Here is a 19,193-nt window from a genome sequence, read left to right on the forward strand (position 1 = left end):
CTCTCATGTCTCTGCTCTCCACCACAGAGAGTCAGGTACCCCTCATGTCTCTGCTCTCTCCACCACAGAGAGTCAGGTACCCCTCATGTCTCTGCTCTCCACCACAGAGAGTCAGGTACCCCTCATGTCTCTGCTCTCTCCACCACAGAGAGTCAGGTACCCCTCATGTCTCTGCTCTCCACCACAGAGAGTCAGGTACCCCTCATGTCTCTGCTCTCCACCACAGAGAGTCAGGTGTCCCTCATGTCTCTGCTCTCTCCACCACAGAGAGTCAGGTACCCCTCATGTCTCTGCTCTCTCCACCACAGAGAGTCAGGTACCCCTCATGTCTCTGCTCTCTCCACCACAGAGAGTCAGGTACCCCTCATGTCTCTGCTCTCTCCACCACAGAGAGTCAGGTACCCCTCATGTCTCTGCTCTCTCCACCACAGAGAGTCAGGTACCTCTCATGTCTCTGCTCTCCACCACAGAGAGTCAGGTGTCCCTCATGTCTCTGCTCTCCACCACAGAGAGTCAGGCAGCATATTCCTACCTGCAATGGCTGCACTATATCTTGTGATCTGCATTCAAGAACATGATTGACACACAATTCCTCTTTTTGAGATATATAATCCACTCCAATTCATTCTTGTCACTGTCTCTATTTTTTTTGGCAGCGTCGGTTGGTTTCGTGCCAGGAAGTAATAAACCATTAGCTTCTAGTGCCTGCTGTCTGCGCCTGCTTCTCCTCCATGCCTTCAGCAATGCCAGCTCTCTCTTCTCTCTTCTCTGTCTCTTCTTCCTCTCTCTCTCCTCCCCTCATCCGCTCTTCACAGCCAGCGTGGATATTTGGATCCTGCGCTCCCGGCTCATTAACCAAATACTCGTTAATTTATGTGGCCGTGCAATTAGTATCTCAGACGACACAGCAGCATCAGGTTGAGGTGGTGGTGGTAGATGATGGAGAGAGAGAGAGCTGGGTGAATGTGTCACACTGGAAACAAGGAACCGACTTAATCATATGAGAAATGTGTCTCAGCACCTCTCTTCGTTTCGACCTGATCGTTACTCTCGCGCGTCGTATTTGTCGACTGGGCCCGAGGGGCATATGGCCCGCGTCAAACCCACTGTCGCTAAACTACTGCCTGTAGTGTTAGTGCAACATCTGTTGTTTCATCGGTGAAGCAGAAAAATAGTCTGGCCTAAGGAACTTTGCGTCTGTCCCTCTCCCTTCTCCTCCATATTCATTTGACATTCTCACAAATCCGACGCGCTATCACACACAGAAGGGGAAGAATGGAGTTTTGTGTCGGGGTTTAAGTCTCAACTCATTCTCACGATCTCATAGCCACAAATATGCACACGCACACAGAGACGCTCTATCTTGCATCGCTTGCACTCTCTCTCTCTCTCTCTCTCTCTGTCTCTCTGTCTCTCTCTCTCTCTGTCTGTCTCTCTCTCCCTCTGTCTGTCTCTCTCTGTCTCTCTCTCTCTCTCTCTCTCTCACACACACACACAATCACACTGTTTATCTGCCTCCTCCCTGCGTTCGTTCGCCCGCTAGTTAGTTAGCTCTAATTAAGTGAAATCCTCTGGGGAATTGGGAGTATCCCTCTCGGTGAACAAGCGGCTTCATGGCTCGTAAATCTGCCTTACAAACATGGCCCCAATGTCATCATCTAATTCAATTGGCTGGGATTTGTTTAGCGGCTGCTACACACACATATATATATGTGTGTGTGTTTCACCATGGGCACAAGGCCAGGATGTAAGGACACATGAGGGAGGAGCCAGTGGCCCCGCCCCTTTACCTGGGGCAGCAGGAATCCCCCCTGTCTGTCACATGAGACGCACGCTGGTGGTGATCCCGCCTCCGAGAGTGAATGCTGGCTGTTTTCCTAAAGTGCTCGACCCCCCGGTAAACATATCCCCCGTTCTCCTCTTTCTGTGCTGCTATGTGTGAATGGATGAAGTTATGCAGCGGTTGAAAAGTTTAGGAGGGTGGACAGGTGGAGGACCCTGAAGGCAGCATGGAGTTATGGGATATAGGATCTGTTTCAGCGCCCGCCAGGTGTTCTGGATCGTACCTGTTCTGGGACAAGTGGTGAAGGGGATGGGGATGGGGGGGGGGATGGGGAGGGAACCAACTGGCGCCTTTTCTGCTAGCCAGTTTAGACTCACAATATTCAGCGGGGGTCAACTCCAGAACAAAACACTTTATACACGAAATAGCATTTAGCTAATAGCTATTGTATTAAGCATTGTTGTGTTCAACCCCCGCCTGGATTTCAAGGTCAGAACAGGTTAAGCCTAAGAACTTATGCTTGTGTGGATGTATTAACACAAAGCACACATGCTGCTGGTGAACGTACCTGTGCACCTCTGTGGTGCACAATCACAATGTCTCTCAGCATCTTAGTTTGTGCCTGATGGTGTGCTCACCTGATGGTGTGCTCACCTGAAGGTGCTGTGCTTGATGGTGTGCTCACCTGAAGCAGAGACAGGACAGCACACATCATCACAAATCCCATATTATATATAATCTCTGGACTCTCTCTCTGTTTTTACGGAATACTCACATCTGATTGGTCCGAGGCAGATTAGCAGACGTTCTATAGTCGCGTGCCGAGGGAGGGAGGGGAGGGAGAGAGAGAGGGAGGGAGGGAGGGAGAGAGGGAGGAGGTAATACTTTCTGCTCTCTCTCTGTCAGCCCAGTTGGTCTGTGCGTTGGATCAAGGCACTCTGTCGGCTGTGGCTGCTGTGGTGAGAGAGAGCACAGGATTAGTTCTGTTTTGTTGTTGTTGATGGTATCTGACATTTGAAGATGTGAGATATATATGTGATGATATTTGTGGTTTAGTTTAATGCGAGTTATTCATTGCTGTCTGATTCTGATGCACTCATTGCGCTTCTGGAAATTCAAATAATTTTAAATTGAAGGGTTCTTGTTTTGCAGTAGAGAGTAGAGAGTTTGAGTTGATATAGGCTGATGTGCATCCTAGTTAATGAAATTGAGGAAGTCTAATTGATCTAATAATGATGATTGTAAGCCAGTATTGGCGCTAAGTTGTAGCACTGTGAAAAACTTTGTGTCCGCAATTTTTTTTAATGAAATTTATTGGAACGATTATAGTCGACCTACTTTATAACGTCGCGACTTTTGAAAGGAATTGATCGTTATGGATTAGGGAGGCAAAATGTCATCAATTTCCTTATCGACCAATCAGTCAGGTTAACGATATATTATGGAATAATAATTATGTAAAACACAGCTTTTGACATAGAAATAGAAAATGCATATTTTGACACCTTTTTGCCTGCTTGCTTGGCTTTCTTTCTCCTCTGTATGCGGCGGTGAAAGTTAAATTGCACACCCTTGTGGAGATAAATAATTTCAGCAAAAATAGCACATACATTGACAATTAATGTAACGATTGATATCGATCGAATTCTTAACAATTGATGAATCGCTGATGTTTCAAGTTGCACAAGTTTTAGATACAAAGTAACGTTGCGCCACAGAGTATCTTCATTGCTTCTTCATTGCCTGTTCTTGTCACTGCCTCTATTGTAGATAAGCTGTGGAGCCGGTGAGAAGCCAGCCAGCCGCTGGGCAGCAGAGACAGTCTGGAGCTCAGGCTGGCTTTTTACAGAGGGACTAAGCGCAACACAAAGACACGGCCTCCAGGGCGGAGACAGATTCAGATCTGGCTTTACTTGACCTGTGCAGTCATTAGCTCGCGAGCGTGGGAGTCAGTGGAGTGTGTGTGAGAAAGTGATCTCTTGAGTGGATCCTGACAGTTTAGGAATGTCACTGGTCTGAAGGAGTGTGTGTTGTTGATACACCGTCGTCGCCTCGCTGTCACTTGAGCACCTGGTGGTGGGCGGAGCTAGCTATGGGAACGACCACATTGCTGGAATGTTTCGCTCGCCCCCGGCGAACAACGCGCTCTCGGCCACGCCCCCGTCGCCGCCTCGCCAGACCTTTCCGGCCAATCCGCTGTCACCCTGAGACGGCGCCGCCTCCCTGGCAATGTACGTATGGAGATGGGACGGGGTGAAATGTTAAATGTTGGGGAATCTGGAATATTATTGTTTTGGTTGATATCTTTCTGTTAGGGGTGAATTCATGTTGCACGGTGTACATTTACTGTGTAGAAAACCTTGTACGGTTTAGAATATATATAATTAAAGCTAGTAAGTGTGTTATTTTGACCAGTTTGTATTTTTTTGCTTCATTATTATTTCTGTCTCACATGTAATCGTCTACAAGCCAAAACCATTGTTGATGCTTTACTTGTCATGCTATACATAGACTCTTAAACTGGTGTAAGGTGTGCCTGAAATCCTGGTCCTCAGAGACCTCAGATTCCTGCTATCAGAGGAATCAGAGAGAGAAGCTCTGTAGCTGAGACGACCAGGATCCCCTTCTCATTCAGCCACTCTCTCTAACTCCTCCAACTCCCTCCACACACTCTCTCTCTCCCTCTCTCCATCTGATCTGACCACTGGATGAGCAACCTGCTCTCTCTAACTCCTCCAACTCCCTCCACACACTCTCTCTCTCCCTCTCTCCATCTGATCTGACCACTGGATGAGCAACCTGCTCTCTCTAACTCCTCCAACTCCCTCCACACACTCTCTCTCTCTCTCTCCATCTGATCTGACCCCTGGATGACCAACCTGCTCTCTCTAACTCCTCCAACTCCCTCCACACACTCTCTCTCTCCCTCTCTCCATCTGATCTGACCCCTGGATGAGCAACCTGCTCTCTCTAACTCCTCCAACTCCCTCCACACACACTCTCTCTCTCTCCATCTGATCTGACCCCTGGATGAGCAACCTGCTCTCTCTAACTCCTCCAACTCCCTCCACACACTCTCTCTCTCTCTCTCCATCTGATCTGACCCCTGGATGACCAACCTGCTCTCTCTAACTCCTCCAACTCCCTCCACACACTCTCTCTCTCCCTCTCTCCATCTGATCTGACCTCTGGATGAGCAACCTGCTCTCTCTAACTCCTCCAACTCCCTCCACACACTCTCTCTCTCTCTCTCCATCTGATCTGACCCCTGGATGACCAACCTGCTCTCTCTAACTCCTCCAACTCCCTCCACACACTCTCTCTCTCTCTCCATCTGATCTGACCCCTGGATGAGCAACCTGCTCTCTCTATCTCCTCCAACTCCCTCCACACTCTCTCTCTCCCTCTCTCCATCTGATCTGACCCCTGGATGAGCAACCTGCTCTCTCTAACTCCTCCAACTCCCTCCACACACTCTCTCTCCCTCTCTCTCCATCTGATCTGACCCCTGGATGACCTCCCGTCTGACTCACTGCCGTTCTGTTCTCTTCCTTCCTTCCTCCAGTCCCGCGCATCAACGGACATTCTAAATCGGAGCGCACGGCGAGGGACTCGGCCATGGGTTACGACAGCGCGTCGGTGATGAGCAGCGAGCTGGAGTCCAGCTCCTTTGTGGATAGTGAGGAGGATGAGGATGCCAGCAGGTAAACCTAACTGCCTCCTCCATCCAGCCACTTTATTCACCGGCGGTTTCTTTTTCTCAAATCTATATATTGATTTTTTCAGTACATAAAAAACAAGAAGACAGCAAAAAAATGTATTGACAGTAACAGGTCTACAGGGGACCTAGTCATTTCTGTATATACACATGGCTTATTCCTCTCATCGTTATATAATTAATTACTTACTTATGCCTATTGCATAGGACACCAGTCCACCAGAGTCTTCTGTCCTGGGCTTCCTTTCCAGCGTTATATAATCATATTTTATAACTTTTATAACTCTGCACCTGTTCCATAATGCACAAATCTTGTTGTCTTTATGTCGGAGTAAATTCCGCTGCTGCTGATACTCCTGCTGCTATTTGGCACATAGTTTTAAAATGCTTGAATCCATACTTTTCCTGGACATTTCACCCTCTTGACTTCTTCTTCTATGCCACCTTTCTTTGCGTTTCAGACTCAGTAGCTCCACAGGACAGAGTTCCTCCTCTCAGCTGATGCGCCGACACAAACGGCGCCGACGGAGACACAAAGTGGCCAAAATAGACCGGGTGAGCCCCTCTCCCATACTGCGCTGCTACCTGGTGACATTGTGTTGGACGCAGAGTGTGAGAGAGGAGATATTAATATAGACTTAATGCCATTATGATCCACTCATTATTATATCCAATTGCTGCCTTTCCAGTCTTCATCCTTCAGCAGTATCACAGACTCCACGATGAGCCTCAACATCATCACCGTCACGCTCAACATGGGTAAGCCTATTCCTCAATGCATTGATATATTTATATGTATATAGAGAGAGATTACGTTAAATATAGCCTCACCACGACCATTCACATTTTGTGTTAGATCTGAAGCTGCCATCTTCCTCACTCCTCTCTGTCTCTCTTCTTCTCTCCCGACAGAGAAGTATAACTTCCTGGGGATCAGTATTGTCGGGCAGAGTAACGACCGCGGCGACGGCGGCATCTACATCGGCTCCATCATGAAGGGAGGAGCTGTGGCGGCTGACGGCAGAATAGAGCCAGGGGACATGCTCCTCCAGGTACACTAGCCCTCCTCACACCATTCATATTCACAATATATATACATTAGGGATGCACCGATATGAACATTTTGGCCGATACCGATAACCGATATTAGCATTGCTGTTATGGCCGATAACCGATAGTTACCGATGTCGATATGATCTGTATAAAAACTTTCTATAATAATAACATTTTGTACATACTGAAAAACACATGTAAACACTGTAAATTTGAAAAAAGAATGCATTTCTTTATTTCCAAAACATTTGGAAAAGCCCATCAATCATAGATTTACTGCATTGTTTCCTCTCGATGTGAAAATTTTGGCGGATACCGATAACCGGTATTAACATTGCAACATCGGACCGATGACGATATGTAAAAGAATTACTAACATCGGCCGATAACCGATATGATTGCCGATATATCGTGCATCCCTACTATATATATAAATAGTGTTAGTGTAATGGTGCAATAATAATAATAATTATTATTATTATAATAATTATAAGAGAATAATATGAAAAAGCCAGTGGATTTGTCAGATTCTTTAGGATGCAGCTGCTTGTACAGTGTGAAAGGTAAACATGGGAATGCTCAGTGGATTTCATCTTGTGACCTATTCATATCCATAATGTGCTATTCACCTCCCTCTTTTGTAGAAGTTGTCATTATGCCGCTCCTTTTCCTTCCTGTTGTTGCGTCTCTTTGATCTCTGTATGGCTGGGCTCTATGGCCACACCCACTGTCTTTGATCTCTGTATGGCTGGGCTCTATGGCCACACCCACTGTCTTTGATCTCTGTATGGCTGGGCTCTATGGCCACACCCACTGTCTTTGATCTCTGTATGGCTGGGCTCTATGGCCACACCCACTCTTACCCACATGGTGCTGATAAGTATTTGTTGTCGTCGGCCCAACATTCAACAATGTGCTCTTTACTTTGGCTTCTATTCACTTTATTCAGAAGAGACCGTCTGGCTTGAGAGACCAACAGGAAGTGTAAAATACAATCGGAGGTTTCCGATTGTATTTACACTTCCTGTGACACATAAAACCTAGTCTGACACATAATGTGAGTTAAGCTAGGTTTGACCAGGTGAGTCAGACTAGTTTGAGCAGGTAAAAACAGCCGGCGTTTTGAACAGGAAGTTGCGATACAATGGGTCAAGTGGGCGGGGCTGCATAAGGTGAATACCGCAGAAATCAGCTTAGGAGGTTTACAGGTTTCTGAAAGGCCCAACAGCACTGCAGAGATGAACTTGTGTGCTGTACATAAGCATAAGCAGATATGAGCTTCAAAATCAAGTCATACCTTGTATGTGATGTGATGTCACGTTAAATCATTCATGTGCCAACCAGGTGAACGACGTGAACTTTGAGAATATGAGCAACGACGACGCTGTGAGGATCCTCCGAGAGATTGTTTCCAAAACTGGGTAAGAACAGTCAGACAACACACACACAACCTGCTCCCAGAAGCTCCTGAGCATCATGAGAATTAGATTCTCCACTATGGAAGATCATTATAGAGAAAACCTAACTCTGACCAGATGATCACTCCCTACTAACACACAAATGGGATACTATCATAGGATGGGTATCGAAAGGACTTAAAGTATTTACAGAAAAGCTTATTTAGCAATAGTATGATTCTGTAAAGCGTACAGTCCAGTCCAAACGGTATTAGTGTGTCCCAACAGTTGATCTCTGATCAGGATGATTGGATCCGTAGAATTGATTATTACGTTAGGTAGATTGACCGCTGTCAAAGTCATATCTTCACTAGCATCTCTTCTGTTGTTTGGGCTCAACCAAACATTCTTCTTCAGTGTCAACCTAAAGATCTGCATTTAATCTAATCATCTCTATATGTCTTCTGCAGTCCTATTAGTCTTACTGTTGCCAAGTGCTGGGACCCGTCCCCTCGAAGCTACTTCACCATACCTCGCGGTAAGACGAAAACAAGTGCTGTTTCAATGTCAGACTTATCCTCATTGCATAAATCTGAGGCAGTGTAACTAATGCCTTGGCCTCGAGCAGGTTTGAGATAGAGCTGCAACGATTAATCGATTAGTCGATCGAGAGGAAATTAATCAACAACTATTTTGATAATCGATTCATCGTTTTGAGTACAATCTTAAGAGAAAAGGTCTAAATTCTCTGATTCCAGCTTTTTAAATGTGAATATTTTCTGGTTTCTTTACTCCTGTGTGACAGTAAACTGATATTAGCTTTGAGTTGTGGACAAAACAAGACATTTGAGGGCGTCATCTTGGGCTTTGGGAAACACTGATCCTCATTTGCTACCATTTTCTGACATTTTATAGACCCAAACAACGAATCGATTAATCGAGAAAATAATCGACAGATTAATCGATTATGAAAATAATCGTTAGTTGCAGCCCTAGTTTGAGATGATGATGGCCGTACTGTGTCATTGATCAAAAGTGCCTTCATGTTTGTTTGTCCAGCTGAGCCAGTGAGGCCTATTGACCCTGCAGCCTGGATCTCCCACACCACCGCCCTGACCGGACCTTACCCACACTACGGTAAAGAGACGACACCACACACACACACACACACACACACATACACACACACACGCACGCACGCACGCACGCACACACACACACACACACACACACACACACACACGCACACTAGGGGGCGTGTAACAATACGCAAATTTGTACCGAAACGTTTAGGTACAAGGCTTTGGGTTCAACACGCTTTGCAAAGCGAAAACTGAAACAAATCTTTCAGTGCTGAACACACACTCACATACACACACACACACACACACACACACACACACACACACACACACACTAGGCTGAACAGTGCAAGTCTTCTACAACAACAAAGTCTTCTACAAGGAGAGAAAAGAGCTGCTCAATGAATGGGAAATTAATAATGCAAGACTTGCATTTTAATTTGTAATTTTTGGAGTGCTGCTATTTCCACTCGTCGAGTGGCTCTTTTCTCCAAGTATCTCTTGTAGCTGAGCAGCCCACAGCCAAGGAGGCAATCAGAGGAAGAGCACCTGCTCTGCCTCTCATCTACAAGGATATCATGGTCAAGTAAAACGGAGATGAAAAAGACCAAAGGTGTAAAAAAAAAAAAACATCGTCATAAATTGAAATAACATTTTTAACTACTGTACACTGTAAATTAAAAAAATTAATACGTAAAAAAAAATCAAGGAAATTTCTCTGGCATTTCTACTTTTTTGCTGTATCGAAAACGGGCCGCACCGTGACACTACTGTTTTCGTATCGAACCGCACCGTGAACACACACACACACACACACACACACACACACACACACACACACACACACACACACACACACACACACTACTCTTTGACTGACGACAATCATACAGCATTTCATTTCATTGGAAAGTTGTGCTTTTCCATATTTTCTCACAAACGCTTTTCCCTCCCAGAATTCGATGACCTGCCTCTCTCTGCGAGTAAGACGGACATGGCGACCATCGTCAAGGTGATGCAGCTGCCCGACTCTGGTCTGGAGATACGAGACAGGATGTGGCTGAAGATCACCATCGCCAACGCTGTCATCGGTGAGAAGGGCTTGGACACACACACACACACACACACACACACACACACACACACACACACACACACACACACACACACACACACAATCTAATAAAGACTTTTCAGATGCAAAGCACCTCATCATGGATGCAGAGCACATTTATCCACTCACTCACAGTTAGCCTGCCTGCCCCTAGTGGCCGTTATGAGGCATGGCATACAGCATGCAGAGAAGCACAGTTTGGTCTGCAATGCTGCTGAACAAGGGGGCTTGGCACCCGTGACGCTGTGTGTCCTTGTTAGTCTTCCTAAGCTAAGAGTTAACGTTAGCGTTAGCGTTGACATATTCAGATCTGTGTTATGCCTGCATTGCCCTCGGTGTCAGGAGATGTTGAATAATGCACCAGTTTGCCAGGTTAACAACCAGTGGGTTTTGGGATAATGGGAATTGCTGTAGCCACTGCGGTTCTTATGCTTATTATCAGCATTTTTCATATCTTCCCAATATGAAATATATATGAGCAGCAGGCTAGACGTGTGTGTGTGTGTGTGTGTGTTTGTGTGTGTGTTGCTGTAGGTGCGGACATGGTGGACTGGCTGTACTGACGTACGTGTGTGTGTGTGTGTGTGTGTGTGTGTGTGTGTGTGCGTGCGTGCGTGCGTGTGTTGCTGTAGGTGCGGACGTGGTGGACTGGCTGTACTCCAGAGTAGAAGGATTTAAGGACCGGAGGGATGCCAGGAAGTACGCCAGCAGTCTGCTGAAGCACGGCTACCTGAGGCACACCGTCAACAAGATCACCTTCTCTGAGCAGTGCTACTACACCTTCGGCGACCTCTGCCAAAGTACCCGCACCACCGCACCGTCTCCATGTGTTGATAATACAAGCGTTTCTGTCCTGCGTATGGCTCTTTCATGAATAGAAGGATTGTGCTCAAATCTCTCTCTCCCCCCCCCCCCCTCTCTCTCTCTTCTTCTTCTTCTTCTCTGTCTCTTTTTCCCCCTCTCCAATAAGACATGGCATCGCTCAACCTGAACGAGGGCTCCAGCGGTGGCGGCTCGGAGCAGGACACCCTGGCGCCGCTCCCTCCTCCCACCAGCAACCCGTGGCCCCTGGGCGGGCAGCCGTTCCCCTACCCTCCCTTCCCCTCCGCGCCCCCCAGCTTCCCGCCAGGATACTCAGACCCGTGCCACAGTTTCCACAGCGGGAGCGCGGGCAGCCAGCACAGCGAGGGTGAGCCATGTGGGCGGGGCGGGGGGCGGGGCTGGGGGCGGGGCTGCGGAGCCTTTGAGTTTTCCATCAGCTTTTCATTGGTTGATGTGATCATTGGACTCAACATGCAACATGACATGATCCATAATCTGAAGTATTCCTGGCATAAGTAGGTCAGGATCCAATTAGTCTCTGACTCATTTTATTGAGCTTCTTTTTTGGGGGGGGACTTCTGGGTTGTAAGTTGACATTGGATTGCATATTCCCATTCAGTGTTGGGGGTAACTCATTACAAAAGTAACATATTACATGTAATATATTACTTTTAGCTATAACTCAGGAATATAACTTATTACTTATAGGATTTCAGTAATATTATACCGGTTCTTTGTCAAGTAACTCATTACAAATTGAGTTTTTTTTTTAAATCAAAGCACATATTTAAAAAGATACAATCATTTCCTTATCAAACTGTGTTTTCATGCAAATAACCACTACAGATGACAATAACAAGAGGAAAAGAATAACATTTAGAATTTTGGATTGTTTACACTGATTTGAAGGCAGTTGAAATGATTTTTCGGGATGGTTCCGGGGCGGCGATGTCATTCTGCTGCTGCTGTTGTTTTGGTCAAAGTCATGCAAAAGTAGTGTAATAATAAGTAACGAGTTACTCTACACCGACAGTAATATTGTAAAGTAACTTATTACTTTAAAATGGAAGTAAACTAGTAATATGTAGTATACTACATTTTGAAAGTAACTTGCCCAACACTGGTCCCATTATGTGTCTTCTAAAAAAAACGTCCTGTATTGTCAAGGTCAATCATGAGCATCTTGAGTCCTGCAGCGGACAGCTCTGCAGTACTGGGTGTGTACTCCATCAAACCACCATCAACCATGTGATCAATCATGTGATCGACCATGTGATCACAAGCTTGCCAGCTTTGAGATGATCAATACCACAAGATCCCATCCTTCTCCATCAATTCTTGAATGATCTTTTCTTTTGATTTGGAATCAAACGTGATCGTGCGCCGTGTCGCTACTGCATGGTGGCTTTTTGACATGTGCATTGAGGGAGAGTGGCTGTGGGGGGAGATGTTTATTGTATTTATGTAGGTGGTCATAAGTCACCATGTTACCATGACGTCGGTCTTATTTTCATCATTTTGAGTCATTCATCCAGACATTGTCATGTTTGTTTGTTTTCAGCCAGTGGTCATTCTTTCAGTTGGATGTCTGCTGCAACCTTTGAAACTTGGGAGGTCATGTATTTTAGAATATGACATTATATATCTATGACATATATTTAAGCAATATAGCATGAGAGCCAGTGTGTTGTGCCAAATATATCCCCCTGATTAGCTGTTATCCCACGAGGCCGCAGGCCGAGTGGGATAACTGCTGAGCAGGGGGATATATTCCACAACACACGCAGCTCGAGTGCTATATTGCTTTTATAAAACGGTTTCCAAGTATGATAATATAATAATAATAATAATACTATAAGTCCGACTCCGACTGGCATGTCATTCTGATAGAGTCAGTTGAAACACTACTGTAAGGCGGGACCGCAAGAACATGCGGGTGATTTGATTGGATCGTTCTGGAGACTGAAGTTGACATTGGCCAATCCTGGCGCTTGCTGAGTAGCTGAGAGCTTTCTGGAATCCCCGACAGGCAGCTCGAGCCGCAGCGCTGCCTTCTCAGCGCTTGCTGAGAAGCTGAATGCTTTCTGCAAAGTCCGACACCAACTAACGTTACGGGGTTAAATGCGGGGTTAACAGCCTTTCTTTTGCAAAGAAGACATTAGCCCGCATCTATTCTTGTACAAAACATCATTTTCTGCGAAGTATTAGTAAAGTTATAAGCGAAGATCGATTCACAAGGATCTGACAGCTGTCTCCGCCATTTTTTTTTTCTACGTTGTCATTTGAGGTAAGCCTTATTATTACTCTCTTAGTAAGAGAGTTGCCATGGCAACCAATAACCCATGGCCATGGGTTATTGAACTCGGTTACTGGAATTATACAATGGCTGTGAACCAATCAGATTGCTTGATTTGAGAGAGCCGTTTTATAAATATATATATATAATGTCATATTCTTCAGCTATATATATAGTAATTTAAAGGCATTTCAAGACATGCATTAGTTTTTTGCAATGTTGTGTCTGCCTGACTGTGCGGATGAGTGCATGTATGGGTTTTTTGCATTTCTGAGGGGGAGATCCTCCATGGCTCCATGCTTTTGTCTTCTACAGCGTTTGTGTTTTGGGTTGATTTTTGGTTCGCTCTTTGAGAACAGAGGAGAAGCCATAGGTGGACCTCTAGCTACAGTATGGGGCTAGAGATGCAGTAGAGGTGGACTAACAGTTAGGTTGGACTGGGAGGTGTGTGTAATTCTGTTGTTCCCTCTGTTTCTGCTGGGCAACGGTAGACTGAAGGAGGAGGTAGTCCCAGGACACTGGGGGAACCGGTAAGCCAGCTAACCCCCCTCTCCTCCTCTGCTGCTCTCTTTTCCTTTGCTCTCTCTCTATTTTTAGCTCAATTCATCGTCTTCATTCGTGTCCAATTCCCTCCTCTCTGTTGCTTTCTTTCTTTCTCTCTCTCTCTCTCTCTCTCTGTTTCTCTCTCTCTCTCTCTCTCTCTCTCTCTTGTCCTCACCGCCCTCAACATTCTCCACCTGCCATAGGTTTAAGGTTTTGTTGCCCCTCCTCCATGCGTCTGTCCGTGTGTACGTCCGTCCGTGTCACATGACCTGGAGCCGTGCGTGTGGCTCTCCTGACCATCCATTCTCCCTCTCTGCACCTCTGCTGGGCATGCGTTTGTAGTACTGTGCTGCTGCTGCTGCTGGGAACCGCAGTGAGCGAGCGAGGTGCACTCCCAAGGCTTGTGCTATATCATTCTCACCGATAGGGGGCAGTCATGCACCACTTTACCCAGTACTGTTGGGCTCATTGCGGTAGAGGAGGCGGCGGCGTTGGGGTGTTTGATTTCGCAACAGTGTGGTACACCTCTATCAATATGCAACAGTGTGGTACACCTCTATCAATATGCAACAGTGCCAGCGTGACGCACTGGCAGGGAGATCATGTGACACTAACAACACATTTAAAGCTCAATTGACAAGAAGGTGAATGTACTGGAACTCACTTTTGTTCAAATCAGAATATTGAATGTGTTTGGATCTTCTGTATTATTCAGTATTACAGCGTGTTTCTGATGCAGGTGTATCATTCTTGTATTTGTACTCTGTGAAGGTTTCAGTGTTTTATGAACATCAGAGGAGGCTCTTGGCTGCAACATGTGGAAGGAGCCTTTGAGACAACTTTGATGCGTTTGCCCCTGATGGTTGACTCTTCTGGAGTGCATAAGAAAATAATATCTAGTCACACCTTAAACAAAGTGCAAAATGTATTTTACAGCATTCATTAGCTTTTACTGTATGTAGCACACAGGCTCTCTCATCTGAAAACCGATGTGCAATAACTGTTTAAATGTTAAGCTTCATTAAGCTTTTATAATGTGTTTGTTTAAAGTGTGACCTTCAAATTTGGCTGGTCTGAATCAGCCGTCGCTCATGAGTTGGAGTTGCTGACTGTAGAGAGGCAAAGTGAACGTCACTTCCTGCTTCAGCACTGTACCAGAGATTTTCTTCCGCAATTTATTTTCCCATAAACATTTCGTAAAATGCTTATACAAAATAGTTTTACTTGGTCAAACCAAACGGTTCAGCTATATTTAGAATCGGGAGAGACCATAGATTAGAACATTTCACTTACACCAAAACTTTACAAAACAACATAGATTTTTTTTTTCTTTAAACCCGCATTTTTTTACGTTTTGGTCCGAGTGAAATGTTATGCGATCTCAGAATATATCTGAACCGTTTGGTTTGAACAAGTAAAACTATTTTTATAAGCATTTTACGGGAATCTCTATGGGAAAATAAATGGCGGATGAAAATCTCTGGTACAGTGCTGAAGCAGGAAGTGACGTTCCACTTTGGCTCTCTATTCATTGCATTAGGTGTGCATATACTGTAGATGGCCAAGCTAAAGTATCCGTGTCTTTCTTTCCTCTCTGCAGGAAGTCGTAGCAGTGGATCCAACCCCAGCGCGGGGAAGGGCCGCCGCTCCTCGCCGCAGGAGAAGGTCGCCCCCCACAGGTCACAGGAGAAGGTCGACGCCCACAGGTCGACGACGTGCAGCGAGTCCGAGCCGGGCGTCCGCGGAGGGAGGCGCGGCGACCGCACCGCCAGCCAAATGAGCCACCACAGCCACGCCCTCTCCAGCCACAGCCACGCCCCCTCCAGCCACAGCCACGCCCGCACCGCCTTCAGCCACAGTCAGTCCCACAGGAGCCACACCCTCTCGCAGCACAGCCACGCCTCCTTCACCTACAAACACGCCCCCCCCGCCTTCACCCAGCCGGGGCCTGGCTCCTGTGCGCACAGCGAGCGAAGCCACGCCTCCTCCTACGGCCCCCCGGGCTTGCCTCCCCCGTACTGTCTGGCCCGTCTGGCGCCCAAGACCTCGGTCAGCAGCGGCACGCCGCCCGGAGCCCCTCCCGGGAGAGAGCTGGCCGCCGTTCCCCCCGAGCTCACCGCCAGTCGCCAGTCCTTCCAGCACGCTATGGGCAATCCCTGCGAGTTCTTTGTTGACATCATGTGACAGGACACACGTGACAGGACAGTGCCTTCAAAAGTCATCGAGCACAAAACAATTCTCCCCTCGGCCCCTCCCCTCAGCTCGGCCCCTCCCCTCTCCCCTCTCCCCTCTAAACCCTGTTTGCTGACCGTCCCCACGTTCAGAATGTAGACGCTGGCCCTTCGCCCTCTCTGATGTCTAAAGCAAAGGAATCCGGGCAGCAAAGAGCACAACAGGAGGGAATCTTCTCACACAAACAAAAAGCACGGCTCCTCTGTGGCGAAAAACCCTATTTTGTGACGTGACGTGTAACAGTTTGTGAAACGTGAGTGCTATTTCAATGTGGTGATCCTTTAAAAACGCTGCCACACGTTCTCGGGAGTGCGGACTCTACTTTAGAATCGTTTCTGTTCCGCAAGACCTTTTAAGCCGGCTGGGCCTGGATCTCAATCCCCCAGGCCCAAGGCCCAAGGCCCAGGCCCAAGCCCAGGCCCGAAACTACAGGCCGGACTGAGGAAGCTGTCTCTGGGCCCAGAACTCGAGACGGGATCTCCTGGATCATCTCCTCTGCACACACTGCGAAGATTTGGCACATCATCATAACAAACCTCTGGCCCTTATCGCCCTATTTTCCGGTATGCTGTGGCTCCGCCCGTGGCATATTAAGCTCATACCTGCCAACTAGTAAACGTTCACCTTGGTCAGTTGACAGTCCGTGGATCTTGTCAACGTCATAAGGGAGGCCCTGTAGCCAGCCATTAGTTTAACTAGGCTGCATATTGCATGACTGTCTCAACTGCTTTAAAGGAAAGGAAATTTTATTGACTAATTTTGTTTTAAGTATTACAACGTTTTTGGGGTGTTACCCCGTGCCAATGTTCTAATGGAAGAATCCGTACACTGGATGATTTTTGTGATGTTATTTATGTGATCCTGTTGCATTGCTGGTGTTCTATTTTGTCTACTGCAGTACGGCTGACTGACAGACAATCAGACATCACCCTTTGTGAATCAGTGGCCAGTTACCACTGTCCTACCTGTTGCTTGGTCGAATGTATCATTATTCCTGTCAGTCGTTGAACCCTGACATTCATAACATTTTGTTGTGAAACAAATTTTATGTCCTAGTAAGCAAAACAAAGTTGCGTTCAGGATTGCAAACAGTGCAGCTTTGAAGGCAAACTTAATGGGTTGAACTGGGTCAACCAGTTTGCTGTAGCTTGTGATTAAAAAAAAAAAAGTAGATAAGAATCACAGTGTGACGAAAACCAAAGCCTCACATGTGGTGGTGTTTTTTTTGTTTTTTTTTACATTGTAGGAAATGTATTTGATCTCGTTCTATCTACAAGTATCAATCATCAGACACTTCCAATTAACTGACTTGGGAAAAAAAGTGACTTCAAGGGGAACCCTGGCCTCCAGATCCTGAACTTCTTCTTCTGCGAAACAGAAAACCCCCCATTGTATCTACTTAAAATACAACAAGTGAGAAAGAACTCGCAACGCACTCACTAATTATTTGAGCACTTTTCCATTTTCTCTCTCCCTCCCTTTAGTATGAAACACTGTTTGCAATCAAAGCTTTCTCTTTAATTTTGTTTCTTTACAAGAGGAATAAATTGTACATAGAAATTTATTATATATATGAATAAAAAATATATATGTTCAAATTTGTATCTGCTTATTTTTCCATAATAATCTCTAGCTTCAAAGTATGGTATTCTATTGGTTGAAATATTCAATCTACTGTATTGTAAACGCATTCAATTGACAGTTTTAACTTGACGACAATAACAACCGTCACAACCCACCTGAATATCCGGTTTACTTCCTGTTTACATAGCTGAGCGCAGGCTGATATTCGGCTCATATTAAATGTTAACGTTAGGCCGTGTCTCCGACAGACACATTAACAAGGTAGCCTATTTCGGTCTTTATGTCTTGTAGTAGTTAGTAGTAGTTGTTGTTGTTGTTGTTGATAGTTGCCATAACAACCACCCCTGTCGGAAAGACGTGCACACGCTGGGTAGTAAGAGTTGTTGTCCCGGAGGCGTGATTTTCTTTTGGATGATGGCGAAGGCTATGCGAAGGCATAACCCGCCCCTCTCTGCCTCTGATTGGTCTAGCGTCAAACTTCCATCCAAACACATTCGCTTGGCTATCCTGCATTACATCTCTTTCTACAGTCTGTGGTCAGTACTTCATTTGAATTTGATTATAGTAGGATACTGTGTTCATTTGGCACCCCTAAATTAGTGGGTGCAGTAATTCCAACAAAATTACCATGGCATTCGGCTACATTGAACAGTTCTGATTGGACATGAAGTTATGGCGTTGAACTTGCAATGATTTCACATCAGATATGTGGAACGAGACGTGATTGGAACAATTAGTGCCAGTGTTGCATTTAATCCGACATATTCAAGTAACAAGCACAAATGCGAAGTAGCTGCTACAATGTACAGATCCTTTACAAAAAATTAGCATATCATGGAAAAGGTAGTTTTTTTCCATAATTCCTTTCAAAAAGTGAAACTTTCATAGATTATAGATTCATTACACACAAAGTGAAATATCTCTAGCCTTTATTTGTGTCATTTTTCATCATTTTGGCCTACAGCTCCAGAAAACCCCCAGAACAGTATTTCAAGAAATTAGAATAGTGTGAAGAAAATCAGCAGTTACTTCTCAGTTATGACTGACTCCAGCCTCAGTCCACTCCCTCTGAATCTCCGCCAAATTATTTAATCGTCTGCTTGACAATCCGCTGAAGCCCACGGTCATCCATGGTATTTCCATGATATTAATTTTTTTTTTAAAGGATCTGTATGTATATGTACATGAATTCAAGCTTTCTCTCTCACACACTTTTGTAACATTCATGGTGGCAGATGCAGGATCCACTCTACTCTGCCACCCTGCAATTATTAAATATGGCCCACATTGCCCCCTTTTTCCGTCAATTGACATGAACACAAACACAGGCGCACACATGACACGACTACCTTGCCTCATTTAACCTAAGTGTGGTGAAATTGTTGGGGAGGGGCCAACCGACAGAATGACCTGCTGAGCTGCTGGTCACAACTCTTAAATTAAATAGGATTTGAACATTTAATAACTTGTCAAATACTTTCCATTGACATTTGTCTGGCCATGTCTGTGCACTGTGCAGGTGATGGAAGCGCAAATGAGCATCTTTCTAGGACATGGATCTACTGGCTC

At 45.8% G+C, this 19,193-nt stretch overlaps 1 protein-coding gene across 1 annotated transcript in view; it reads left to right on the forward strand.

The window, feature by feature from the left end:
- Positions 1 to 17,584, forward strand: part of LOC310780363 (segment polarity protein dishevelled homolog DVL-1-like) — a 46,810-nt gene extending 29,226 nt beyond the window's left edge. The window contains exons 5-15 of the mRNA XM_083640937.1: positions 5,349 to 5,487; positions 5,963 to 6,056; positions 6,191 to 6,260; positions 6,414 to 6,553; positions 7,899 to 7,975; positions 8,422 to 8,489; positions 9,011 to 9,088; positions 9,990 to 10,124; positions 10,780 to 10,947; positions 11,118 to 11,336; positions 15,409 to 17,584. Coding sequence (XP_083497063.1) covers positions 5,349 to 5,487; positions 5,963 to 6,056; positions 6,191 to 6,260; positions 6,414 to 6,553; positions 7,899 to 7,975; positions 8,422 to 8,489; positions 9,011 to 9,088; positions 9,990 to 10,124; positions 10,780 to 10,947; positions 11,118 to 11,336; positions 15,409 to 15,992 — 1,772 coding nt within the window. The 3' untranslated portion in view covers positions 15,993 to 17,584. The remainder of the gene's footprint in view (positions 1 to 5,348; positions 5,488 to 5,962; positions 6,057 to 6,190; positions 6,261 to 6,413; positions 6,554 to 7,898; positions 7,976 to 8,421; positions 8,490 to 9,010; positions 9,089 to 9,989; positions 10,125 to 10,779; positions 10,948 to 11,117; positions 11,337 to 15,408) is intronic.
- Positions 17,585 to 19,193: the final 1,609 nt, after the last annotated feature.

This window comes from Poromitra crassiceps (genome assembly GCF_964638095.1).
Source record: "Poromitra crassiceps genome assembly, chromosome: 8".
In the NCBI taxonomy this organism is placed as follows: Eukaryota; Metazoa; Chordata; class Actinopteri; order Beryciformes; family Melamphaidae; genus Poromitra; species Poromitra crassiceps.